This window comes from Cyclopterus lumpus, chromosome 3 (genome assembly GCF_009769545.1).
Source record: "Cyclopterus lumpus isolate fCycLum1 chromosome 3, fCycLum1.pri, whole genome shotgun sequence".
Classification (NCBI taxonomy): Eukaryota; Metazoa; Chordata; class Actinopteri; order Perciformes; family Cyclopteridae; genus Cyclopterus; species Cyclopterus lumpus.
Window position 1 is genome coordinate 5047101 of NC_046968.1, and position 27590 is coordinate 5074690.

The 27590-nt window shown below is 42.7% G+C and overlaps 1 protein-coding gene across 1 annotated transcript in view; it reads right to left on the reverse strand.

The window, feature by feature from the left end:
• Positions 1–27590, reverse strand: part of si:ch211-186j3.6 (neural-cadherin) — a 272276-nt gene that overhangs the window by 87228 nt on the left and 157458 nt on the right. The window contains exons 22-26 of the mRNA XM_034527653.1: positions 27230–27560; positions 26132–26225; positions 21825–22009; positions 15031–15260; positions 5043–5320 (exon numbers count right to left, since the gene is read on the reverse strand). Of these exons, the coding sequence (XP_034383544.1) occupies positions 5043–5320; positions 15031–15260; positions 21825–22009; positions 26132–26225; positions 27230–27560 (1118 nt within the window). The remainder of the gene's footprint in view (positions 1–5042; positions 5321–15030; positions 15261–21824; positions 22010–26131; positions 26226–27229; positions 27561–27590) is intronic.

Consider the following 27590-nt stretch of genomic DNA (forward strand, 5'->3'; position numbering starts at 1 on the left):
AGACTCTCTCATTCAGTTCACTCGTTTACGGGGAATTCGAAACAAGAAGTGGCAGTGTGTGACAGCTAACATGCTTGCTTTTTAATCTAGTAGGAGGTTGTGAAAGGTTTGTTTCTATTTATAACACCAGGAAACACAAAAGCGAACAAGAGCTGTATTTTGAGTTAGACTCAGCCAAGAATATTCTGAAAATATGCCTTTTTTTCCTTCTGCAAGTCAGAAACCAGAACAGTAAAAAGGCCAGCCAACGTCACTGATCCACCAAGGCCTTGCAAACTAAATGCTATGAAACTAACTGCTGCAAACTGATCATGGCCCCTTGGCAGAACACGTTCAACAGATGGGTTTTTATATAGGAAAAGTGGGGCAAATATTCTGCAGCTTGAGCAATGAACGTTAGGATGAAGGACACGTGATGTGTAACATCTTTGATTTGGGGTTGTACGGTGGACATGAATAAATTGTTTAATATTCCTTTAACGAAGCTGCCTCAAGTCATCCATCTACCAAATTGTCCTCTTTGTGTTATTGTCGTAGTTTGCAGTTGAGAAACATAAGTAGGTTTCAGAGTCCATGGTGATTTCACAAAAGCTATGGAGAAAAATTCTGAGAAGACAAACTGAGACATTACTGAGTATAACTCAGTCAAATCCTTTGCATGGGCTTGTACATATTCAACATTTTCTTTATTTCTTGCGTCCTGCAACCGTACGTCATATATACCGATTTTTCAGGCTTTAATTTGAGGTGCAATTTAATAATCCTTGTGCAGCAATGTGTACTCTGAATTCGACCCATCCCATTACAGAAGAGACTCTGAGATGACAAATGCAATTTAGAGCAGTCACCTCCTTTTCCTTTGTACATCTGCTTGACATCGTGGTGTCGTCCCTGTATCAACGGCAGTGGCTTCTGTCAACATGTCAAAGCCGCAAAGAATACTCTTGTTCCATTTTCCCATTATTTCCTGTCTAACCTCACTTGATATTCATATTCATTTAGCTGTTTCCATATGTATGACCAATACATGGGTATAGAAGGATACACGCAATAGCCACTCAAGTGCTGAATTGTAGCTGAAGGCCAGGGAGACTCATTCAGACGGGCATCAGGAGGTTGCAGCTAATAATAACGGTGTATTTTATAAGACATTATTAAGATCGTCTACAGCTGTCCCCAAGTCGTTTTGACCACACATTTTTACGAGTCCAAAAAAAGGGAGGACATTTAGGAAGTGTGTGGGCAGAGTTTGATGGGAGGCGCGATGTGAAAAGTAAACGCATCGTTAAATCATGACACATTTGCCTTAAACTACCTTTTGTGTTCGAAACTATTTAAAATAAATACAGCTGAAAATGATCCTAAAAAGAAAAGTGTATAGCATCCATCTCCTTTGCACTGAAGCCTTGTGTTGTGTAGTTATATCCTGGAGACATTTACTTTTACGCTTTCACTCCCTCTGCTATCTTAGAAGAGTCTCATCGTTCAGTTCTCGGTCTCCTACGAAGAGCATTCATGTTCAAGGTGTTCGGGGCCTGATGTGTAGGAAAACCCAACCGAACGCCACACGCTCAATCGAAGAGAAACCTGTTCAATATAGACCATAATATAAATAGAGCCCATCCAAAATGTGGTCGACCACAACACACCCAAACAGAGAGGAGACATTAAATACAGACAGCAGCACAATGCCCCGTTAATTAGGAAGCATCCGTAACAATTAGCAGTATATGTCCTAACAATCAGGAAAAAAGCTAAGTTTGGTTGGAACTACATAGACTGAGTTGGGTCCTGAGTCTGGTCTTGGTTACTAATAAGCAAGTCCACTTGGTATGGTCCTATAAGGCCATCTTAAGTATAATCATAATAATTAGATGCAACTCATTCACATTTTAAACCCGAACTATGTACCCTCATTTATATCTTCTATTACAGAGAAGGCAGTAAGAAAAGACTTTCTTGTTGTAAAGATGCAAAATACAACATTATTAATCATTTCTATGAAAAGCATTGGCAGTGAACACTTTCCTGTCAAGTGCGTGCAGTAATATGCAGTAGGAACACATCTTCAAAAGATGTTGTCGAGTGTTTTGCAGACATTTTTAATATGAATGTTGTAATGATGTGTTCATCAAAGCATGGCTGTGATTCTCCAGTCATGCTCGCAGCCCCGTGAGGCTGGAGGAATTCATACTCGTGAACTCCGGGCAGATCTGTCGACCCCGACAAAGAAGCGCTTGTCTGAATGACGCAGTAACAGAAGTTTACATTGTAAACATTGAACCATCAACTATAAAGGCAACGGTTAAGTATTTGCCTCCATTTAATGTAATAATACAAACTCTCGTACAGGAAGACGTGGATGTTCTATCGTGTGCACACTAGCCAGAGACACTGCGGTTTGTCACCGTCGGCCATGCTTTGTTTTTTTTGTTGTTTGGCATCGTGCAGCTGGAACGATTGGAGGTCGGAGACTGGAAAATTCACCTGGAGAAATTCTGAATTTGGAGTCTGAAGGCAGCATATCATGCTGATGTTAAGCAGCGACAAAGTTCACCGTGGCCACCATCTTAGTTTAGCGTTATTAGCATGCTACATGTACTAATTAGCACGAGACACAAAGTCAAACTGAGGCCGACGGCAATGTCATCAGTTTTCCAGGTATTTACTCATAAACCAAAGCAATAAAATTAAAAGATTTGATCTGATGATGCCAACGGATTAAAAGTTAAGTGATGACCAACTTTGAGACTATTCTTTGTGAGTGGGACATGAATGTGTGTCTCAAAACGTCATGTCCACTCAATAGTTTTGCCAGAATGCATTATGTTTGATGCAAAATAGTTATATATGACCGCAAGGAATAAACAAAAGGTGGTACCGATCGCAGTCATCCGGCGCTTCATCAGGCAGTTTTCTCTCACTCGCCCAAATGAACCAAACTGGTGCGTAAACACTAGAGTTTGAATAAAACACGTGTGATGGGACTGCATTCCCCTCGCCGCACCCTGTGGCTGACACGGCCCGCTCCGCCATCACTGGCAACGCTTCCTCATTCAAATTAGAAATTGTTTTCCGGTGATGTTCAGCCGTAGCAGCTGTTGTCAACAGTAATAAGGTTCAAGGAATTCCCTTCAGCATGAATACAAATACTAATTGCAAACTTCATTTTAATTCACCTCGTCTACGGTTGAAACATACTCGGAGGTTAATGAGCAAAATAAGTGTGAAAAGACCTGGGAGTTCAAATTAAGAGCTCAGCAGTTATGGGATTATTAGAACATTTGAGGCCAGAGTATTAAAAGTTCCCTTTTTTTTATCCCGTTTTTGATGTGCTCTTTTTCCTCCACGTTCTTTAAATCACCGATATCATTTGAGAGAGGATTCACCTCTGAAAGGAACGCAGCATGAACGCACTCGCACGCAGTTACACACAAACCCCCCCGAGGCACTTCATCTCTCCCTCGCACTCTCAAAAGCATCTGCTTTGAGGTTATGTTCACTCCCCCTAATTTCCTTCCGTTTCCTCCCTCCACTTCCATCTTCTCCCGTGATCTCTTTCTCGTTCACCGTGGCCAGACAATACTCAAAGCTTGGAGTTAATTAATTGCTGCTTTGCCGTCGGGACATCGATAGCATCAGTCAAACTGGAATCTGATGACTGTGCCACACTTCTTTCCTCCAGAACCACATCGTCCAGATAAGTAGAACAGCTTCGGTATCGGTCTGGCACCCGCAGAACGTTGGCATCAAACTAGCACTACAAGATGTTTAGTGACCTCCATGTAGTCAGGGAGAGCATTCACTCCTGAAGACAGGCCTACGTTCTACATGTGTGCTTCCTTTTTCAATGACAACTCAGGGTGCTTGGAATTTAGGAATCATTTGTTGTGCGTTTTTCCGCCGAAAGTCAGCCACACGTGGCAATTATAAAATATACTTCCGTCTTCACAGAAAACAACTCTTGGTTGTAGGATACTACTTGTTTAAGAATACTCTGAGTTAGGTTTCGGCCACAAAATAGCTGTTATGCAATTTAAGAGAATAAATCAACGTTATATGCCTCTAGATATGCTGCTATAGGCTTATAGGCTGCTGGGGGATGTTTTAGGATACACTGAGCACCTATCTCCTCTTCTCTCTCTCCTTATGGATGAATTTACATCTCTCCATTGCACCTTATTAACTCTGTTTCCTCCCCGGAGTCTTTGTGACTCCACATTGGACCTGGAGGTGTCTGATGCCTGGTGAGCCGGCCTCCCGCGTTGGCCCTGCTGATGCGCTCCACCCCCCCTCCTCTCTACCTCCTTCTGTTTCATGGATTGGAGTTCCATTCATATATTGTCATATTCATGTAATGTGTTTATGTAACTTTGTAATGCTGTTCATTCTGTACACATGACATCTATTGCATCTGTCCATCCGGGGAGAGGGATCCTCCTCTGTTTTTCCTGATCCGATGTGAGGTCCTGGGACAGGGATGTTGTATGTGTACAGATTGTAAAGCCCTCTGAGGCAAATTTGTAATTTGTGATATTGGGCTATACAAAATAAACTGAATTGAAAAGTTATTTGTATATATGTATGCAAAGATTACATTGACATTGCATTTTGTGAAACAAAAGTAATGGATATGTGTCAACATCAACTTTCAGTAAAGTAGAAACGCAGGGATATCACCGCATTCACATGTAAATTGTTTCAGGATATTGCATCATTGTATTCATTTATTCATATTTTAACTTTTCTTAGCAATTTTTCAGCTTAAGCCTCTAAGTTTTCTCTCCTGTAAATGAACAGCATTGATGCCCTGGGTTATTGCTTATTATGAAGTAAGAGGAAGATTAGAATAAAACCTATTACTGTTTTCATCTGCACTAATTCTGAGGCTCTGCTACTTCGGGGAAGGCAGCTAGCACCATTTTGAAATTGGCAAGAATCATAATGCAACTGGAATAATGACATGTTATTAAAGTGATAGCTCCCCACTAAACTTTGCCCCTCTGGCTCCGTTTCATGGTGGGCGTGCACTTCCCACTCACCTGTAGCCATGCTGAGTGTCCACGCACACGCCGCCGTTGAAGCAGGGGTTTCTGGGATACGCGGTGCAGGGCTGATGGGACTGCTCTCTACCCGGGCAGGAGCACACGGCGGTGGACTCCACCGTCACCGACACGAGACTCATGGTCCCGCAATCCACGACCGTGGGCGTGTCCCGCACGTTCAGAACGTTGGTGCAGCCGCCGGCCCCGGCACACTCTGAGCTCGGACACTCGTCCACCCGCACCTGGGACACGCTGACCTGCATGAACGACTGCAGCTGCATGGAGGTGGACAGAGAAGAGGAAAGCCTTGGGTGAAACATGAGGGGACACTTATGTGGCTATTACCTAGTTCTGAGCCCTGAAGGCACCATCATAGTGTTCTTAACATTTAATAGAAAAAGTGTTGTAACTGGTAAGAATAATGTTGATGCAAAATATTCACTGGTGAGTATTTTTTGCCTAAACTTGAGGGATGTTAAAAACAAAAATGTCATAAATAATAACTTTCATTACATGTCCAACAAAAAGCGATAAAAAGTTGAAAACTAAATTAAAATCTCTATTCTCTATATGTATACTGAAAGCCCCATTTAAAGGTAACCAGGGAACCTACTTTAGAGTCAACATGGATGCAAGACATGTTAACAGCAGATGAGAGGGAGGCTCTTGGTATGCACAACTGTATATGAATAAGAGGTTAACATATTTTTGATTAAAGATCAAGGAGTAATTGTTGCATCCCTTCTGTATTGGAGCAGCATTCGTCACATTTCATGGCACAAACACCTTTGCACAACTAAAATAAAGGTTAAATACACACTTGTGACTTTAATAACATACTTCATGATGGTTTATCACATTTTTTGGCACATTTTCAATTCTTATCTTTATCTGTTACATCGGTAAATAAAATGAAGAAAAAAACAAAAACAATAAATGGTGAGAAAGGTCAGGAGCAAGCCACACATGTGGTCAAGGAGAAAGTCCAAACAGCTGGCAGACAGGGCCCAACATGTGGAACATGTGGATTGCAGCCATCACCAAGCTCACTACAATGAAAGTGATGTTTTGCATTCATTGCCATAACTCTTGAGGTTATGTGAAAGACCACATATACCAATTCAAAAAAGGATTTTTAGTGAAATACTTCACGGTAATGATAGTGGTGTGTTGAAACATAATTTTATCATTTTATTCAAGTCATTTTATACTGCACAGTAAATACATATTTAGTGAAAATGCCTGCATGCGGTATGTGTGGCTGATCTATGTCACACAGACAAATGAACGTGTGCATACGCACCAACTCACAGACAATCATCCGAAGGCTGATGTGGAACGTGTATATTCAGCGGCAGAATGTATTACAGTACACTAGTTCAGGGCTCAGAACTCAAGCCGGGTTTTCTGCACTAGTTCCTGAAAAAGTGGGCTAAACGCCGATGAGGCAGAAAAGGAAGCTGTGACTTTCTAGGTTGAGCGGTTTGATGAAGCACTGGCAGGGAAAATGGATCTCAAATTGAATTTGTACTGTAGTGTGTGTGTGTGTGTGTGCGTTTTTTTGCATTTGAAAGTGCTGTCCTTCACTGGTTAGAGTGACGATGGTCAAGGAGATTTCTTCTGTGTTTACATGCATGGACTTATGCAGAGCCAGAGACACACACACACACACACACATGCACATGCACACACACACACGCTCTCTCTCTCTCTCTCTCTCTCTCTCTCTCTCTCTCTCTCACTCTCTCTCTCAGACACATGCGGACCCTCTCGGTGCGCGTCGCGGTGACGCGGGTCACTGCATGCTCAATGTTCTGGACTGATTCAGTGCAACTGGATTGCGTTCACTAACCGTGCAGTTCACATTTAATCCACTTATTCCACCAAGTGGTCTGTGTGCTGTGACTTTGATAGGGGTTGTGTTTCAAGGATCATTGTTACTGCTGACGGATGTCTCATAGCACTTTATGATGATGATAATTATAATAATAATAATAACTTTTATTTGTGTAGCACTTTAAAAAAAAAAAGACACAACCCCAAAGCGGCAGCAATAAAAAAGATAAAAGATATGAGGTAAACGGTTACAACTAATCACACTAACAAACAAAGATAGACTAATAGATCAAAACCTAATGTGATTCACAGAAAAGATTTTAAAAAAGGATTTAAAACTGATTATGCCGTCTTTGTTGCCTCAGGCAGTTCATTCCAAAGTACAGGTGCACTAATAGAGGAAGCACCTGTAGTCTTCAGGCCATGAAACAACCAACACGGCCTTCCACGAGGATCTCCGGCTGCTTTCCAGCTCGAGGCTGGACCTTTCTGTGCTTTGAAAACAATCAGCGAAGTCCTAAAATCAATTCTGAATCCGACTTACACGAATCTTCCTGCTAAGACTGGGGTAATATGGTTTCCACGTTTAAATTCCAGCGACAGCATTTCTGAACAAGCTGGGGACGGGAGATTGATTTTGGCAAGGCAAGAGTTCCAATAGTCCAGACTAGATCTAGTCTGGACTATCTTCTACATCCAGGACATGGTCAAACCGTACACCCCACCTCGTTCACTTCGCTCAGCTTCTGCCAATCGGCTTGTAGCTCCGTCACTTCGAGCTAAACACTCGATGAAGTCACGATTGTTTGCTGTGCTGGCTCCTCATTGGTGGAACGAGCTCCCCATTGACATCAGGACAGCAGAAAGTCTCTACATCTTCCGTCGCAAACTAAACTAAACTAAACTAAACTAAACTTTTTCGACTATACCTTGAATAGGGAAGGTAGAGCCGTAGTAGCACTTTAGTAGCACTTAAATGGCTCTTACTGATAGCACTTTGTTGTTTAGCACTTTAGTAGCACTTAAATGTCTCTTACTGATAGCACTTTGTAGTTTAACACTTTAGTAGCACTTAAATGTCTCTTACTGATAGCACTTTTGTAGTTTAACTTTATTGAAGAAATTGTACTCGCTTGATTCTTGTTGTTCTGAGTTTGGACTCATGGTTTAATGCACTTATTGTAAGTCGCTTTAGATAAAAGCGTCAGCTAAATGACGTAAAATAATGTAATGTAAAAATCAAAATGAAATGAATTACCTTCTCTGGTTCAGCATGAGGTACAAAATGACTTGATTTCTGATTAATTTCTGTGCTGAAGGAAGCAGAGCTGCTCGACGCTCTTCACCGGTTCTTTGAAAGTCAGGTCACCATCAAAGATCCCTCCTTAGTTTCTGTCTACAGGCTTTATACTAAAGTCACCTAGATTGTGACGGTTGAATTGACACACATGCTTCTATTGGCTTTAATGATTGTGAGAGGACCTCCAGCCCTGTGCAGATTCAATTAAACATGAACGGGCTCCTGTGGGAGTTTAATGATGTCCTCTGGCTCTTTGTGGCATTGGATGCTGTATGACCATTTCTTTGGCTCGATCGTCCCACCAAACGAGCTGTGGGGGTGGTGATTGGATGCCACGTGGATTGGTTTGCAGGAGTGTGTCGCAGGGGTGTCAATATCCCCCCCACCCCCCTGTACAGCTGTCACATACAGGAATATTAGCTGTAGAGACCAAAAGCAAAATTTATTTTTACTACCGGCAAAAGCCAGTTTAACATTGTGTGTGCGTGTGTGTGTGTGTGTGTGTGGTGGTGGGGTTACAAGTTATCACTGTACTTGTATAGCGCTTTTCTATTGTTCAGACTTTTTTATTGTTCTGATCTTTGCGAGAGCTTCAACTCTTTCAGTAGCTAATGAAATGTGTCCATGGAAATCCTCAACTATCCTTAAACATGAATTCCATCCTTTAAAATAGATATGAGGACATTGTTAGAACTTCGTGGAGAATAATATAAATGTTGCCATTAAACTTAGAAAAAACAAAACAATCTATAATCACATAATGAGCACATAAATGTGAGGTTGAGAGGTGGACTGTGCTGCAGAAGACGTTTTTTTCTTTCTTTTGATCATGAATACATTAATCTATCATCTACAGTCATCTATTGTAACGGATCCATTGACACCGACTAACAAACTGAACTGCAATATTTCTTTGCAGTATTACTTCAAAATAAGAATATTACTTCAAAATAGGAATCTCTTGTGCACTGTGTTTTTATTATATAATGTGAATGCATTCGCAACCGGGATGGAGGAAAAAAAATAGAAGAAAAAAAAGGATGAGGTCGGGTCAACAGGGTCTCTCCTTAATGTAGGTCAAGCTCTCCTTCCCAACACAGGATAATGGATCCTTCCTTGACATTAAAAACCAATGAGACACACTGTAGAAATGTCTGAAGTGGGAGGAGGAGGCAGGGAGGGGGGTAGGCAGGAGGGAGGCTTCTCGGGATAGGCGTCATGCTGGGTGTCAGGTGATTTAAAAAGCAGCCGGTGGACAGCTGAGATATTCACCTGAAAATAACTTTCGTCAGCAGGCTCAATCCTTTTTACGGCCCAATCACGTAAAGAGGAAATAAAACGCCTCCATCCTGTTCAATGACACCCAAAAGAGGGCCTGTGAGTTTGGAATGCCAAAAAGACACTTTAATATATTGGCAGAAGAAGCTTTTACTTTCGTTCCTTTTCTTCTATTCAGGTGGGGCGGTGCTCTCTGCGTTGTGTCATTTCTTCTGTAGATTATGTGTTGAAAAATACATCTCCCTGCTCAATAGTCCGTCTCTTGGAAAATACTTCATCCCACACGAGAGTCTCTTAATCCCCAAAGCCTGAAAATGAATCCACATGCCCAATTTTTTTGTCATAGCCTGCCAAATGTTGAGGAAATGTACAGAGGTGCTTGCATTTGATCTGTGAATGACGGGGAACAGTGTGTATAGCGACCAGAGGGACGTATTGTTCCCCGGACTATTGTTCCAAGGGGAAGCCGAGAAGCTTCTGCAACCCTCTCCACGGCCCTCGTGAACCTTCGGCATCCGAGCGCCATGCCAATGATTTTTAAAAAAGTTAAAAAAACAAAAACAATGTAGTGTCATTAAAAGTCATGTGGAGCGTGCTGGATCGAAAACGCTGAGGGATAACTTCCATTATTAGAGCAGGGAGCTCTATTTATCGCCTCCTTCTGAGGCATTACTGGCAAATTGAGAACATTAATAATGAGCGCCATCTACTGCACCCGTCCCACCTTCTTCACCTTACCCCCCCCCCCCCCCCCCACACACACCCCCACACCCCGCCTCTCGTTCATCCTTTCCGTCGCCGCGCTTCACATTTCATTCTGATCAACGTCCTCTCCGGAGAACCTGGCTGAATTCAGATGAAACGCTCGGCGCTCTCCTCACAAATCACCGCTGAAAGCCCGGGCTACCTCCACACTCACACCTCTCTCTCTCTCTCTCTCTGCTTTTTTCCTCCTCTTCATCCTAAAGACTTCAATCATAAACTGGCGGGCTTTTCACCTCATCTCTAATCTCTCGCCTCTTTTACTTCATCGAACAAAAGCCACATGAAACAAAGGGAGGGTGCCCAGGAAGTGAGCTGAGTAAGAAAGGCGAAGGGTTGAGTGCAGCCTGAACTGACCAGCGAGGCCGTGACTGTTCCAACCCCCCAAGACACACACACACACACACACACACACACACACACACACACGGCTCAGCTCACCCTCTTTTTTTTCTCTCCCTTGTGAAATGCATACACTTTACTCTCTCTCTCTCTCTCTCCCCTCTAGTCCCATTGAGACTTTTGAGACGTGAAATGAGGTCTGACTGAAGCCAGCGGCCAGGGAGCGTCGGTGTGATGAAGTGAAACGTTTGTTTTTGCTCCCAAACTCTACGATTGTATGCTTTTTCACGTTTTCAATTTTGCTTAGCCTGCCCTCTCCAGTGGGTAAAATGTAATATTTTAAGACAATTTATGACCAAATAGAATAAGATCTATGACATCGTACATGCCGCTCTCATTTGACAGAACACAGTTCTTTTTGGGATCTTCTCCTGTGAACAGCCAAAGAATTACAGGCATAATTCACACTGTGCATTTCTGTTAGAGTCAAATTGGGTTGGATTTAAAAGGATGTTCCACACTCTTGGACTATGAATAAAATAGAAATTCCATTTCATTATCCAAACCGCTGAGCCTTTTTAGGGTTGTGGGTCACCCCAACGGACAATTAAGTGTCTCCAATTAACCTGAGCTGCATGTCGGGGATCGAACCTGAGCCCCTCTTACTGTGACATGCCAGTGCTAGCCACTACACCACAGTGCAGCCTAAAATAGAAATAACGTCATTTTTTAAATTGTATTTACTACCTAAGACAATGGACTACATCATGCCTCATTTCAACAGCGTATTAGAGGTGGAGGATGATCTGTGGAGACCATATATCACTGAGACTGAGAAGAAGGCAGACAAACTATACAGGCTGTCTTTGGCAAAATGAGATGAATCCGCCATCAATTAAGGGATTCCTTCCATTTGATACTATTGAAGGCTTTGAGACGAGGGAACAGTCTCAGAAGGAGACGAGAGGTCTTTCCTAAAAGCAGGATGAATTTGCGTGTGGATTTGACCAAAAACACTTGCTTAGGTGTAGACAAAAACAACACTTAGTTACGTTTGGGAAGTTTGTATTTTTTGCGTTCAAATGACCACGTTTTTTGTAAAGTGAAAGAATAACTCGCTGCTGTGAACACAAAGACATTCATAGTTTCACGCAGGAAACAAACAACAATCTCCTGGGTGAAAGTCCTGTGTGTCTTTGTCTCGTATACCCCCCCCCCCCCCCCCCCCCCCCCAGGAAGGTCTTTTTCTACTGCATCACACTCCCAAAGCAGTTGCTCTATGGGGCACAGAGGGGCACACTATGGGGGGCACACAGGGGTTTAAATTTGAACACAGAGGAGGCTTTGTGCGTCATCTTTTTGTAATGCATCATTTCATGAGACCAGGCTGGTATTTTTGTAAAATGCTAATTAATATATTCAAATTAACAAATTATTTATTTATTCTAGTAATCAGGTGTTTATCATCCCCCCCCCCCCGAATTTGACTGTTTCACGTAATGATTGTGTATTCCGAACAGAACTACGACTGAGGATAAAATGGCGACTACCAGCTTTAATTGGAGAGTTTGTACACTCACATCATTTGAACCGTGTAGAAACTGCAGCCCAGTTTACACACAACCAAACAGTTTGAAGGGACACAAAAATAATTGGCCGACTTAACATTAAGTCACACAAAGTCTTCCCATTTATTATTTGGTATCAAATAAGGGAAGTTTACTAAAGTATTTGACTCCGGCATGAACTTATCTTCCGACTTGTTTCAGGGGCTTATTATTGTCTTCAGTCTTGTTTCCAGAGAGCTAAACACATGATGATTTGAAATGGTGTGGAGACATACCGCTCTTTGGTCCTGAAAGCGTCTTCATTTGAAGGGACAAAAGGGGCGACTGTGGATCAGTAGTGAGCAGAGTCGTCCTTCAATCAGAGGATCTGCAGTTCGATTCCCCGGCTCTGCTAGCCCATGTCGATGTGTCCTTGGGCGAGACACTTAACCCCCTAAATTCCAGTAGCTGTGCCTACGGTGTGTGAATGTTAGTTTCTGCTGATGGACAGGTGGAACCTTAGCTCCTCCCATCAGTGTATGAATGGGTGTGAATGGGTAGTGTTAAAGCTCTTTGAGTGGTCAGAATACTTGAAAAGCACTGTACAGGATCAGGACTATGTATTAAACAACAACAAAAGGATCTAGTATACTGAAGACCTGCTGTAGGGTGGTTGAACAAAACTCTGTTAACAGCAGACCAAGTTTGTTTAGACAGGTGCGAATGTCTCCACCAAAATCTGGTGGAGAGCAGCCAGCTGCTCCCTGGTTAAGAGAGCTGTTCTCACAATGCTTCCATTCCCAGAGGGGGATCATTCAGACTGAGCACTTCTAAAGAACATCGGAGTGGACATTTTGCACCTGCTCTTGATCCGCTGAAGGCTTCCAGATCGCTTCAACTGCCATAAATATTGTTTGTCATTATTTAATAGGCTTGTTTACATATTATTATTTGTACAACTTGTTTCTTGAATATTGATTCTGTTTAAGTTAAAGAAGTTAAAGTGACTACGAAGTGTTGGTTTCTCAAAGATTATTGTTTTCTAAGTGGAACCATTTCATTCTCCGTCGTGTGCAGCCAGCGAGGTTCGTTCTTTAATGTTTCGTTGCAAACTGTTTTTGTGTAATGTGAACGCCGACTTGTTTTGTGTATGTTGACATGTATTTATACAGTTCGACGGCGGTGTTGACTGAGGTGCACGTGAGACGAATAAATCCATCAGGAACTGAATAACTAAGGTGTCGTGTAATTCCTGGAGGGAGTGATCGTCGCCACTACGTCGGTTTTCCTCATTCTTCATTTTTTGCTCAGAACTGACCAACATGTCGCCGTTCTTAGTTTGGCTTTAGTTAAAAAGTGTATCTGTAGGATAACAAACAGTAGTTTGAATCTCCCAGTCGAGCATCTTGTTTAATGCTGCGTTCACACCAAAAGCGTTTCTCCTGCAATATTTGCATCTTTGTGTCTTTACTCCGTGGAAACAGTTATCATTTCCACCATCCACCACGGAAGAAATAACCACTATTTCTGCTTTACACTTGTTGTGGAAATCCCACAAACGTCGTAACATCTAACGCTCCCTCGTGTTTGGGTTCATAACATCACCCGTGGGCTCACACAGCTCGGTGACTTTCAGCAGCAGCCAGTTTGATTCACCAACGGCACGACGTCAGTGATGACGGGCGGAGCGTCTTTCAACTTTGAAATATTAAAATCTTGGCGAATGACTCAAATTTTCGCTCCGCTCGATTCGCGTCATTCGTCTGTGCATTGGCTTGGCATGGGATGTACTCGCGCTTGGTGTGAACGCAGCATAAGGGTATTACCATGAAAGGTCCGCGTCGACCAGGATCTGGGCCCCTGAGGCAACGCTAACAATGTTAGCTTGAGCTGCTACAATGTAGACAGTCATTTTGAGATATCTTTAAGCTACTTGTTGATTTTTCACTGTCTGACCGCTTTGAAAAAAAAAGAACAAAATAACCTTTGCTTTGTTAACTGTGCAAACAAAATGTGTTTGCCATTATGCTGTCCAGGTGTTTTATGATATTTAAACCACTAATAAACAAAAACTTAATCAGAATTCAAATTGCAACAGGCCTTTTTCACAGCAGACAATGTGCACAGGTGTTGCTTATAACATTAACAATGGCTCTGTTGTATTCAAGTGTCCCAATAAGCAACGAGCCAGCATGCACAATAGGAATGGCATGCTGTGATATGATAAAACGTCCTCGCTGGAAAAGGCCCATTGCAATAACCACAGGTTTGTGTTGGTTAATACTGGGGATTTGTGGTGTTGCTGCACTGCATAAATATGCAACGGTGTGGATGATGACTTGATTACGGTGCACGTGAAGACTAAAAAGGCCAAGCACTCATCCATTCAAAAACACACACACACACACACACACACAGCTGTTTTCAGCCACCAGGTGGGAACCAAGAGCATTGTTGTTTTGGGATGTTAGAATTCTAAATTGAGTCCAGGACATCTGACACACTGCTCCGTCTTAACAGTTTTATCCCCGATGCTGTCAGGGCTATGTTGTTGCTATGTTGTGCGTGGAATCTTGACTGTCAGTCCTGCACCCAGACAAATGCCCGGGCTTCAGCCAAAACATTGCTGGAGGCAAAACCCGCTGGCTGCAACCAACAAGCGTTTCCTTGTGGGGGTTTCTCTGTGTCTCGGCTTATCGCAGTGTTTTTGTAGTGCACTTGGTGGGATCATGCCATGACGATTATGTGGTGCGTCATTCACGAGGTCGTGCTGCCAATCCATCAAGTCGTGGAACGGCAACACAATCCCCAGCGGACCAGCCAATTGAAACAACCAGATTGTACCGAATCAATTGCGTCCACCTCAAGTGTCCACGCGGATAAAAGGCGTTTAGGCTACAGAGCGCGAGCGAGGACCTACCTTTTGTTTGTGGGCGGCCACATAACCGTGGATTTTCTCGGGCTGGAGGAAGGAGGGCCCACCGTGCACGGCGAAGCGGACATCCAGCATTCGCTCCTTCACATCCATGAGGCTGAAGATGTTCACATCGTCGGGTGGAAGGGAGAGCATCTCGGACAGGAAGTCCACCAGCAGCTCGTAGCGGCTCCGCTGCTTTCCTCTGAGTTCAATGAACTCCTTTGCTGTGATGTCTGAGGAACACACACACAGACACACAGACACACACACACACGCACACACGCACACACACCATTGAAATTGTGAAGTGGCCTCATTATTTCCACCCCTGCTCAAGGATAAATCCAATTATTTTCAAACTGGGCCCGAGTGCGTAACAAAAAAAATAGTCCAGAGCAGTGGACCTGTGATGATACATTATTGAACGTGGCTCATTTTATCACATTTTTAATCCTTATTTTTTACTTTGTCTTTATATTTCTATTTTAAAATACAGATATTTGATATTATATTTTTCTCTACCTTTTAATGATCTAAGCTGTTTGCTCTTCTTGTAACTGCTGCCTATCTTTTGTGAAAGTTCCCGTCAAAATTGTTTCAGGGTGGTTTTCAAGACTAGTTCCAGTTTGGTACATGAGTCGAACAGTCATCTTTTTAGTAATTTTTTTAAGCTATTTGTGTGTGCATGTGTGCTTGCAGGTGAATGTAGTGATTGGGACTTGGATTGTCGATACTTTGCCAGTTAAAGGTAATTACATTCAGTAATTTATGATTCAATTTATAATCATACTCTGCAGCAAGAAAGGAATATTGCACTTGCTATTTTTCCTCAAATACAGTCCATCTCCAGTGTTGTCCAGACAGTTATGTTGATAAGAAAAACAAGTTCAAATCCAAGCTTAATCTATTGACCATTAGCCTTTGTCAAGGTGAGGAACAGGCCTGTTGTGTCATGCCTGAGATCAGACCATCAGACACAAAAACTTTAGGTTAATTCCCCTCCCCCAGGTCTGGGTCCATGTTTTGCAATAATGTTCCACATAAAAATATCACGATTGGCCCGGTGTCTGGAAGTGTTTAGGAAGGTGATAAAGTCAGACTTGTTGGATCTTGGTCTGGAGCCGAGCAGTAGACACAGAAGTGGAGAACGCTTCTGAAAGCGCAAAGCTTACTGAGCCCATAGGTTCTAAGAATGGTTGGTCCAAGGTACAATATTGAGTCTCAAATTTGGCAAAGGCATCTTCAAGATGCCGGTACGTGTGGCCTTAATACAAAAGAGGTCCTTTCCTAAGGTGATTCTAATGTAAGAGATGAGCTCTTGAAAGAAACTATAATATTCTCCTACATTAAAGGCAACATATCGTGCTCATTTTAAGGTTGATACTTGTATTTGGGGTTTCGACAAGAGCATGTTTACATGGTAATGTTACAAAAACACAACATTTTTCCCAGTCTGTCTGATTTTATCTGTATTCTCCTCCTGTCTGCAACGCTCGGGAGCATTTCGACACCTTCTCAGTATTTACAGAACACGTAGACCCACTTTAAAATCAAGCCCTTTGGTTGTCTCCATCATGTTGCAGTTGACATCCGTTTTTGTCCAAAATGTCATCACTTCATCATTTTATCCTTTAAGACGTTAAGCATTTATGTGAGATTGTCATAAATAGCATAGAGAATCTTGAGCTATGGCCAAACACTTATTTTGTGAGCTCACAGTGACCTTTGACCACCGAATTCGAGTCAAAGTGGATCACGAGAAGGGGACGGACGTGAGGTCACAGTGAGCTTGACCTTTGACCTCATATCACGTTCACGAGAATGGACCGAACTGACACAAAAACAAACAATAAAATACATGGAAATGTCCCTTTCTATAATATGGAACCTATAACATCTCATAAGGAAGGTATCTCTAAGTACTGTGTTTTGTTTTATGACTGACAAAAAGTTAACCTATCCTTTAACTTGAGGACGACCCGAACCTGCCACAAACGTCACAAAAATGTCTTCAAAATCTACATGAGACTCAAACTGGTTCTCACGGAGACAGAAGTACAAGAACACACACACACACACACACACATATCTATATGTATAAAGGGTTGGGCAGGGTGATTAGGTTTGTGAGTGCGTAAAGGGAGACAGAGCCTCGGCATTAAGAGAAAAGACAGGGTGCTCAGAATGGGCTCAGCGGATACAGCGTGAGGGATCGAGGCTAATGTCAGCTCCCATCAGTCAGTCCAGCGGGAGAAACCAGGACACAGGCAGACAGAGAGACAGTCGGGAGGGATGGGGGCTGGTGGGGGTAGAGGGTAGTAACTCCTAATGCAGAGTGGCAGCCTTTGCACCTGGCTTTGATCCAAGCTCACAACTCACTGCTGCTTTCTCCTTGCCAGAGGCTTCATTGGAGCCGAGGCGGCGGTGCACGGAGGCACTCCTGCCTGTAGACATGTGATGTCTCACAAATAGGTGCAAAAGTGGGATTAATATCCTACTCCTGTGATCGTAAAAAAAAATGGACGGAACGAAAACACAGAAAAGACAACTACTACCGCGGTATCGCTGCGAAGATGTAAGGACTGAATGTTCTTCGGTGTTCTGATGTGTGTTTACGCCTTTCTCAACTCACAATTCACAATGAAGACGCACCGGTAGCTAATGAGGCCAAAACAAACATATTGTTCATTAGCATAATTGTGTGCAGCAGAATGCAGATAGCGCTCAGCTGAAACATAAATCTCTTCAATCTTAACTGTGTCGAAAAACAAACACTGTAATGCATGATTTATTGTGGGTTTCCTCGTCTGATGCATGTGGAGAAACTTGACAGGGAAACACACACTTGTTTGCCATCTCAGACGAAATCAAAAAAAAAAAAATCAGACGAGGTAGTTGAAGCCAATATGCGGACAGAGTTTAGTTTATGAGAGTTTTCATTGACCATAAAGACGTCGGTCAGCGGTTCAACGATGTCACCTTGGGCTCTGGGAAATAGTGATTGGGTGTTTTATTCTGACATTAAATAATTTTCAATTAAAGTTTAAAAAAAACACAACCTTTTGAATCATGTTTCTGGCCAAAAGAAAAAATGTAATTGTCAAGAGACAAGCCAGTGTTCAATAATGTTGGAGAACTTAAACACAGACTTTTAGTCCCTATTGCATCTAAAAAAACACTGAGTTCTATATTTCCCATCATGCAACTTGATATCATCTTTTGTTGTAATTCCATCTCCATTTTGTTAGAAATATATATTCTTCAATCCTAAGCAGAGAAAACCTGATGACAGGAGTTCTCACAGGCTGAATAGAACTCCTCATGAGCAGTAAATGACCCCTTTATGATCGATAATGAAAGCAATCACTGGCTGAAGCCATAACTCAATGATAAAGGTGGATAATAGTGAGACTAACAGAGTTATAGTCAAGCCCATCTAAACAGTGTCAGGACAGAGACCAGGCCCACACTCCATGACACACTAACGATAACATATTGAACATGTACACATATAGGCACTCGCCACATTGATCTGACCAATACACATTTCCCATAATAATAGATCCCCTTTTATTGCCGTACATACCAAGCGTACATGCCATTTTATGTCTGTGGATTTCTCCTTTGTTTTCTACGAGTAATCGCAGTAATGAGGTCAACAAGCACATGCAGCTGTAGCCTTCAAATAAAACCCAGAGTCCTCGTTGTCTGAGACAGAGACAAGACCTCGTAAAAACGCAGACGATTCCAAGACAAGAACTTCCCAAAAGACCGGCGTATAAAAATAAAAACGACAACTCTGCCGAGTAGGCGGTGTGCAGTGGGAGATCTCAACATCTCCTCCTGTCCACAGAAAAGGGAACGGGATTGTTCCTACTTTCATTTCAGTTGCTCTTTTCATGGAACGTACCAGGCTCATAAGCTTGGCAAAAGCCACGACTAAAGTATCAGATCATAGAGGCAGGTGAAGAGAAGGTTTCAGGTGTCTCACCAATCCATCCCCGCAGCAACAAACTCAGATATTTATTTTTCCAATTTCTGTGTATCGATCGCACAATGTGCGCACCTCGGCGGGCAGAGCGACATGAACGCAGAGATATTGTGTGAAAGGACTTTAAAAAGCCCGTTCATCGTCAGTGAGTGTGTGTGCTGTACACAATGGGTGCTTCGGATTGTGCTTTCCCCCTGAGCAGTGCGCATTCCACTCTCAGCTATCGCAAGTGGACATTTCAAGGACTTTCTGTTTACCACGTTCCTTTTTTCTTCTTTTTTTTCCATACCTTTCAATCAATATTGAAAGAGAGCGAGAGAGAAGGAGGGAGGCCTTAATCTCACCGAGGCAGATTTAACTAGTGGGTTCTTTGTGCGTCCTCATTGCATTCCACATTTGTTCTTGAAATGGGATTTAGAATGTCAAGGAGGGTGTAAGTAATGCTATAAGTAGAATATTTTCATAATCCTCGAGACCGGGAATCAATGAGACTGTTTACTCCAAAGCTGCACATGAAAAAATTAAATCCTGGAAATTGCTTCTGTTATATATCCTGCGCACACACACCAACCACTGTTTTGGTAGCTTGCCTATAGCTCAGGATGATCTCAAAGTCATTAATCCTTACTAATACCTTTTGCGTCAAAACTTCAAACGTACATTTTTTATTTATTGGGGGAGGGGGTTGAATTATGGCTGAACCGCAGGTTAAACGTCCTTTTCGACACTGTGCTCACAGAGGTGCTCTCCAGCTCTCAATTTAAGTCCCTCTGTTCCAACCAGGGCATATTAAATCAATACACTCTGCAGCTAACAGCCCTTTGATGACAGCGCTGCCATTTGAAAACCCTCAATAAAGTGACCACCCATCAGGGAGACGTTGTTGACAAACCTGACCTCATTAATCTCAATTATATGGACGAAATATGGTTTCGCAAAAGCAAATAACAAACATTCAGAGCGGCTTCTGTCATTTTTCATTTCCATTATTCATCTTGAACACACATTTGCTCGTCCACATTTTGCAGATGGATTCAATTGCCTTACAGAAATATTGAAAATGTAGGCGCCAGCTGTTCTCTAGGTTTTGGTGCGCATTAATTTACCTCAGCCCCGTTTTCAGAATGAGAACCGAATCTTTTTATCTACTTATATGAGTCCCCTCCATCCTCTCCTTTCCTTCTCGCCCCCTTTGCTCTCTCCTCCCATATTTGGAGTGCACCCCTCGTGGCCTCCCCCTCTGCTTCTATTTCAATATCTCTGAAATCATAAAAATCCCCCAACCATGTCCCATTTCTCTAAAGCGAATTCAATTCTGAGCAGACAGCCGATGTGCTGTGCATCAGGTAATGATGGATGCCGCTCGACCTGTGAGGAGAATGTGCTGGCCGAGCAAATCCGTCTGTACTAATTATTTTACCAGCATAAGTAATGGAAACAGGTTTCACTGAGTATGCTGGCAATGGCAAACTGAAACCCCATGAGTCAGGGCAGAGGGATTAATAATGGGTGTAATCTTTTGCTCAGGAAACATCTTTAACTGGGAGTGTGACAGTGCTGTGAAACAATGCAAACAAGCAGAGCAAACAGTAATCAGCGCTCATTAATTTTCCATGACTGGAGACAAGTTTGCAAATAATGACCACATTCCCCGACAACTCCCTCGTCAGCAGTACACTCTTTTTTCACATTAACTTTTATCAGCTCATCACAAATTGGTTTTGCTTTAGGTCCTACCTGTTGCTGTAATAGCACAAAGGGGCCAAGCACTTTGGCATGAATAATAATAAATAATAAATAAAAGTAATACAAATGACATTAAAGAGCCCAAAGCTCAACTGGAATCTGGAAGTGGAGGATAGTTATTTGTTATGGACCTGGGAATATAAGAACAGTATTAGTCTTCATGAGGAGGAAGTAGAGTCTCAGAGTAAGTTATTAAACTCCTGTGTAATGCTTAGAACTATACATTAATAGTTGTTTACAGCATTCTGAATACATATATCCGTTTTTCGCTAAATTCACTCAAGACAGGAAATATGAGCGCTGTTGTGTGAATGAAATTTCTAAAGAATTGGCGCCTCCGCAAACCATGTCAAGTTGCAGTCCACGTCTGTCCAAAATGTCATCACTTTATAATTTTATTCTATTAAACATTCATAATCAGTTCATGGATTCTTGAGTTCTAACAACAAAACATATTTTTTGCGAAGCTACAGTTGACCTTTGGCCACCAGATTCTAATCGGTTCATCCTTGGGAGCAGAACACTTTCCCTCCAGGCTTCCCGAGGTCTCTCCCATTGCCAGAATGCTACTGGCAATGCGCGGAAGCAGAACATATACAGACATTTACAAAAGGATCGGTGGACTGTGTTAGCACAAGAGACAGTGAGGATCTCCCTGACAAAACCTCATGTTCTGTATATTATAAATACATTAGAATACTGTCAATAAACCAGACATGGAGAAAGGTCTTTGACCTTAACAGAAGGTCCACTGACGAGCTCTCTCTGGAGCTTTCAACCGCATCTCAAGATCTTCCTCAACCAATCCAGTTTGCTCAGGTCAAGGACAGCAACGTAAACGTCAGTCCCATGATAACAGCTGATGTGAGGCGGGCAACATGCTGTGGATGGTTTTGGTCTGTGACAGCAAACCAAAACCATACACAGCATCAAGTAGAAAGGGGGTCAGAGGTCAAGCAGGACATTTAAGTGCGACACCTCAGACCATTTCTGACCAGAGGCGGGGCTGTGTGTGTGTGTGTGTGTGTGTATGAGCTTGTCTCTTGAGAGTCAATCTCACCTGCCAGGCGGAGAGACCCCGAGTTGTAGATGGCCTCGTCACGCAGCTCCCTCACGTGCACGGTGACAGTAGAGACGGCGTCTGGCCACACTCCATCGGACACACGGACCTGGAACTGATAGATGTCGGGTGGGGCGTTTTCTTTAATGATCAGGAAGCCTGTTCGCTTGTTTAGGATGAAGTAACTGAGGGGAAAGAACGAAATACACAGACACCCAAACCAGTTATTAAAAAAAGTACATTTAAATGTTCTAAGTCATACAAGCCAAGCCCTGTGCAGGGATGAAGAGGTTTAACCTCTCTCCAAATAGTCGTGAAGCTTTATCGACTGGCGGACGCTTCAAATGAAACTCCCTTCTTGATATGAATAAAGTTGAGTCTGAATCGCACCCTTGTGAGAAACGCATGAAAAATTGCCTTTTTACGTGTTCAGACAGCCAACCAGCACAGCCCACAAAAACGAGTCACTAACCCCTGCATCCACGTTAACGCAGTGACTTAAAATTCACCCTTCCACCCAACAACAAGTATTTACTAATACCGTCATGAAGGTCATTCAGGTTGCCGCCTCATGTGCCGATCTCCTGGCTACTGCACGTTCCATGAGGGCTGGAACACAGTGTGACCTGGGACCCAGACTGGCTGGTGCGGTTACAACACCCAATTTCACCACGGCGAGCAGTGCAACTGCTGCATCGCCCAGCTTTAGTTATTTTAAAATGAGCCGGAGAGGGTCAAGCTGCGGAATCTGTAGGAAACTGCTGGTGTGGTACTGATTAGGCTATTTTAGAAGTGTCGGTGAGTCTGCAGAGACCAGTAATTTCAGTTATTTGACGATTAGAGGTTGGCATGGTAACTGGCAAAGTGGAAAGAAATCAGCATGAATGCTTGCTTATCTCCTATAGGTCCAGAGTCAATCATACCCGACATTATACATTTTTGTTAGGGCTCGCTCCTCTCGGGCATTGACTCATATTACTTAGAGGCTCTAAGGACCGACTGACCCAGGTTCAACTGCTGTTCAAAGTTTGAATATGTGCTACTACCACCAAGATCTGTGTGTGTGCAGTGTTGTTGTCACAGCAGTGCATGCAGCCCTCTAGAAATGTAGACTTGAAACATGATTATGGACAAGGACACTTTTTCATGGGGCTCATATTGATGGGCTCACCTTGGTTGTGTGCAATGTGCAACTTTATCGTGTGTGGATCTGCGGAGATGTGACGTAAATCTCTTTGTGGAAGGGCTCTGCGTGTGTTTATAGATCTTTAATTAAAAATACAATTATTAAAGCTGCAAGCAGTGATGAACGGTCCCTCGCACCATCCTGAGTATCAGGGGTAGCAGCGGGAAGCGCCCAGGCACAACACAACAGGAACTCAGCCGAGTGCAATAATTAATTCCACAAGAGTCTCTGAAGAACGGCTCATGAGTTCTGAAAGAGGGCGGCGCTACAGTATCGGGGGCGGTGATAACCCTCATCAATGAAACAGGACCTCACTGCTGAGGTCCCACAAGAGCTTACGACTAGAGTTTCATCTGTTATGAAAGAGGGCGTGGCTTCACGGGGGTGATGACAGAGGGCACTGTAGTGAATGAAATATCGCCTCCCAAAAGTATTGGTTCATGTGTTTATGGTAAGGGGGGACTACAGTTTAAAGGGCGGGGATAGCCTATAACAAACAGTTTGAGTTATAAAAGAGGCTTATGTGTAGGGGCGGGAATAGGAGTCTACGTCCTGAGGACTGGAAAAAGGCTAGAAATGGTCCGAAATGGCATTAAATGGCTGACTTCCTCTGCACAACATGTTGAGCATGTTAAGCCCCTACGAAAGGCCATCAATTTCAGAGAATAATATGTATTCCTTCAGTTTCAATAGGGTCCCCGTTGATTGCTGGTTGATGCTCGGGCAATAATTATGAAATAGCAGTGTCACTAAGAATTGCATCAATATTGGACGTTTCCACTCCTCAAGATTAACATCTAGTGCCAATGAAGGAAGTACTGGACCCTTAATAGGTGATATGGCTCAGTAATACTCCCAAAGAGTCTATATTGTTGACACTGTCTGCGTGGACTCTACACCTGGTCGGTAGATCGCTACCGTACCACTTACCGTACGCACTTGTAGCATAATGGCGAAAAAATCTGCACGGTCACAACCATTTGCTGGTGTGTGCGGGTGGGCATCTGTAAAGATATGTATAAAAGACTGACGCACATGTTTTAAAGTTATGTGATATGCTTTAAAAAGTTCAACATAGACTCAACACCCTTTAGCTTTCCGGTTGCCTTCAGGACCCGTTCCAACTGTCCAAGATGAAGACAGACCGATACAAACACTCTTTCATCCCCCTCAGCTGTGTGTTCTACTGAGCGTGTTCTGGTGTTTACTCTGTTTTCAGCTGTAAAGCAATGGCCCCCTGGGACATTAATAGAAAGTGAGAGAGGAAGACATAGGGAAAAATGAGACTGACTAATGGGCACAAAGACATGCAAGGAAGCAATTTCACTTGGTCCTCATCTCCATGCTCCCTTTGTACTGCAAATGAGCTCATTCAAGTTGGATTATAGAGGAGATCCAAGGCAGAACCTTGGCAAATCAAATAATATAGCACTTAGAGGGCTACATTAACTCATTTTACAGCATATGCTGTGGTGGGTAATTGATGTCTAATGTATAGCACTTAATTTCAAGTTTCACTAAAAGACCATTTTTACCTTAAGTAAAATTACCAATACGTTCCCACTTGGTACTTTCCAATTTGCTGAAGCCTGCTTCTATTACTATGTATATGTAAACTCTCAATTCTACAAGATGCATTGATATGCTTTATTATAATACTAATAACTTTTCTGTGCTGTTTGTTCAACTACAACTACAACAGAGCCCCTTGATATAGGAGACCAACAATGGAATTGCTGTTGTTCACAGTGCGTAATTTTATTTTATAGTGTTTGATTTGATGCACTGACATGAAAATATATAAAGTAGAACAGAATGAGCTATGACCTGTTCCATTTTGTGAAAAGCCCATATAGCAGTGAAACCATAATGTGTTCTGAGCTCGACTGGCCTGAAACACAAAGATATGAGAGCTGTCATGAAATGTTAATACCTCATAGTACACCCAGTCCTCTACCCGGGCTGAACTTTGACTTTGAGAGAGCGAGAGAAGTTCAGCTCAGTTTGGACTGAAGACTTAAGATGTTGTGGGGTGATGAAGTGTCACTGAATGAGATTTTTGGTACTTGTGTGTGTGCGGGTCTGAAAAGGGAAAAATATATCTGCTCGTTTTGGTGAAGGGACGTCTCGAGGTGGGCGGTCTTTTTTTAGAAACAGGCCAGAGCCTCCACATCTTAAAGCAGGGAACGGGACAAATCAGTAAAAGAGGAAAACATAGCAACCAATATATGGAGCAAAAACGTACCAAGGAAATTGGTGGTAAAAAAAATGGAAATAATTGATACTACAGAATTATCTTGCCGATTTAATGAGGAAGTTTTAGCTTTATTAAAACATCAGGCTCGGTAGTTGACCACACTGACAACAAATGAATACGCCTAATTTAAAAAGAAAACCGAATTGTAACATGATATACAGTATCTAACTCTAATGGAATGAGTCTCTGCCCATGTATGCCTGTCCTTTTCATCTTCTGTCCATCTAACTAATTTCACACTTGGCTGGTGTTCTGCTGAGGAACCAGCTAGTTAGTGACAAATGTAAAAAAAAAAAATTGATCACAGTGCAAAAACACATCTGGCCACCGTCTTCGAGATATTTCACTTGGGGGTATTGTGACTTTACATTATTTAAACTACAAAACGTATTATGTAGACTCTGCAAGATTAGCATTATATTGTGTGCTGCAAGATTAGCAGGGAAACGTAACACGGCTCAGGGCGTGAAAGCAATGTGTTCCCACAGCAATCCCCATTAGGTTGTCATGACGAAGTGTATATTATCCCAAGTAGGACAGGTCCATCATCTATCATTGCACGACAAAGATCAGGCCATCACAAACATTGGCTAACACAACCTACATATCTCAGATGGTAATGGAGGCTTTTGGGAAATCTTGAGCAAAGAAAAGACGGTCACATATGCGTTTCCTGTTTCATGAGTACTTGTGTTGTGCTGTTGGTCAGAAAATACTGACACAGTCTGTGTTTTAGCCTGCTAGAACTGTTGCACTTTCATTAACAGCTCGTGCACAGTGCAGCCTCCCCTCTCCTATGTAAAAGGTCTTAAATGTAAAAAATCAAACATGAATGGTTCACGAAAAGAGTCATGCATTCTTTACCTTGGCACGTGTCCTTCAAAGACGTACGTCTTGTTGTCCCAGTCATCAGGGTCAGGAGAATAGACCTTTCCCAGCACCGTCGTTGGCATACGGCCTAATAACAGAAAACACATCGGTTCATCAGTTTACTGTTTTAATTTACCGTCAACACAGTGCATAAACGTTTCTGGATCAAATATAATACTCTGCACTGGCCTTCAATTTATTCAGGACAACTTTCAGGTACACAACGCACACACACGCACACAAATGTATATTTAGGCCAGAACATACTGTATGTCTCAGGCTTTATTCATAAATTACCTTCCAGAAAAGAGAAATTGCATAACAGTAAATGATGTGAATTTACAATGATTATAATCACGTAGAAAGAGCAGTTGTTGCTTTCACTGTCTCCTCCAACTCGTCCCTCTCTGAACCACATGGGAATTCTTCTGAGGGTACCCTTGAAAATGTAAAGGCAGACCTTGACATGCTGAATTTTAGCCTGTTTATTCTTTGTTGATAGAAACTGAATAAAAAGTTAAACTCCACCAACACACATTGTTTCTTTGCAATGGCAAAATCTGATAATTTGCTATTTATCCAAGTTTAAAAGTATGAATATAAACAACAGCTGTGGATGTGAAAAATGGCCGGCGCACAGGACCTGCATATCCATTGGCTAGAATGGAAGTATTGTCCTTTAGACCCAAAGGCTAAATCGTCTGATGGTTTTCGAGGACGGCTCAAGAAGAATAAAGATTATAGCTGTGGTTAATTGCATGTCAAATTCAGTAATGACTGGCCCTTGTGACCCTGTGAATAGCACCATGGAAGTCATGCTGACTAGACAGGGATCATGCAGAACATGATAATGTGGTAACAGCGGGTGAACTGAGGCAATGGTGAATAACACAAGCAAAATGATGTGAGCCTGTGTGGTTTAATTACTGCACACTAATTTGAAGTTAATTGGCTGGTAATATCAGTTTCACCTACAGAGATGGAGAACTATAATTGACATCAAAGGTACAAATGTGCTTAAAAAGTAGATGAAGCTCTGGACGTAGGGATATATATCTAACAGGTCTTCATCACTTCAGATGACCCACTCACCTCTGTGACTATTGATGAAAATTGTCTTCTCCCCCGCCACATGTGCGTGGTCGTTTTGGTCGCCGATGGTCACTGTCAGGGTGCTGGTCACCGTTTTGGCTGGATGGCCGCTGTCGCTCATGATAATGGGAATGAGGAACTCTTTCTGCCGCTCGCGGTCAAAGGTCCTCAGGGCTGTGAGTGTCGCCGTGCCATTTAGGTTGTCCTGGAGGTAGAAATCGTTGCTGTGGCGATACTCGGAGGTGACGGTGAAGTGGAAGGGCGGGCCATTCTCTGGAGCGTCCCGGTCCACAGCTCGGAGGAGGGTTGATGTTTGGTTTAACCTTACCACCTAAACAAGAAGGGAGGACATAATAAGTTG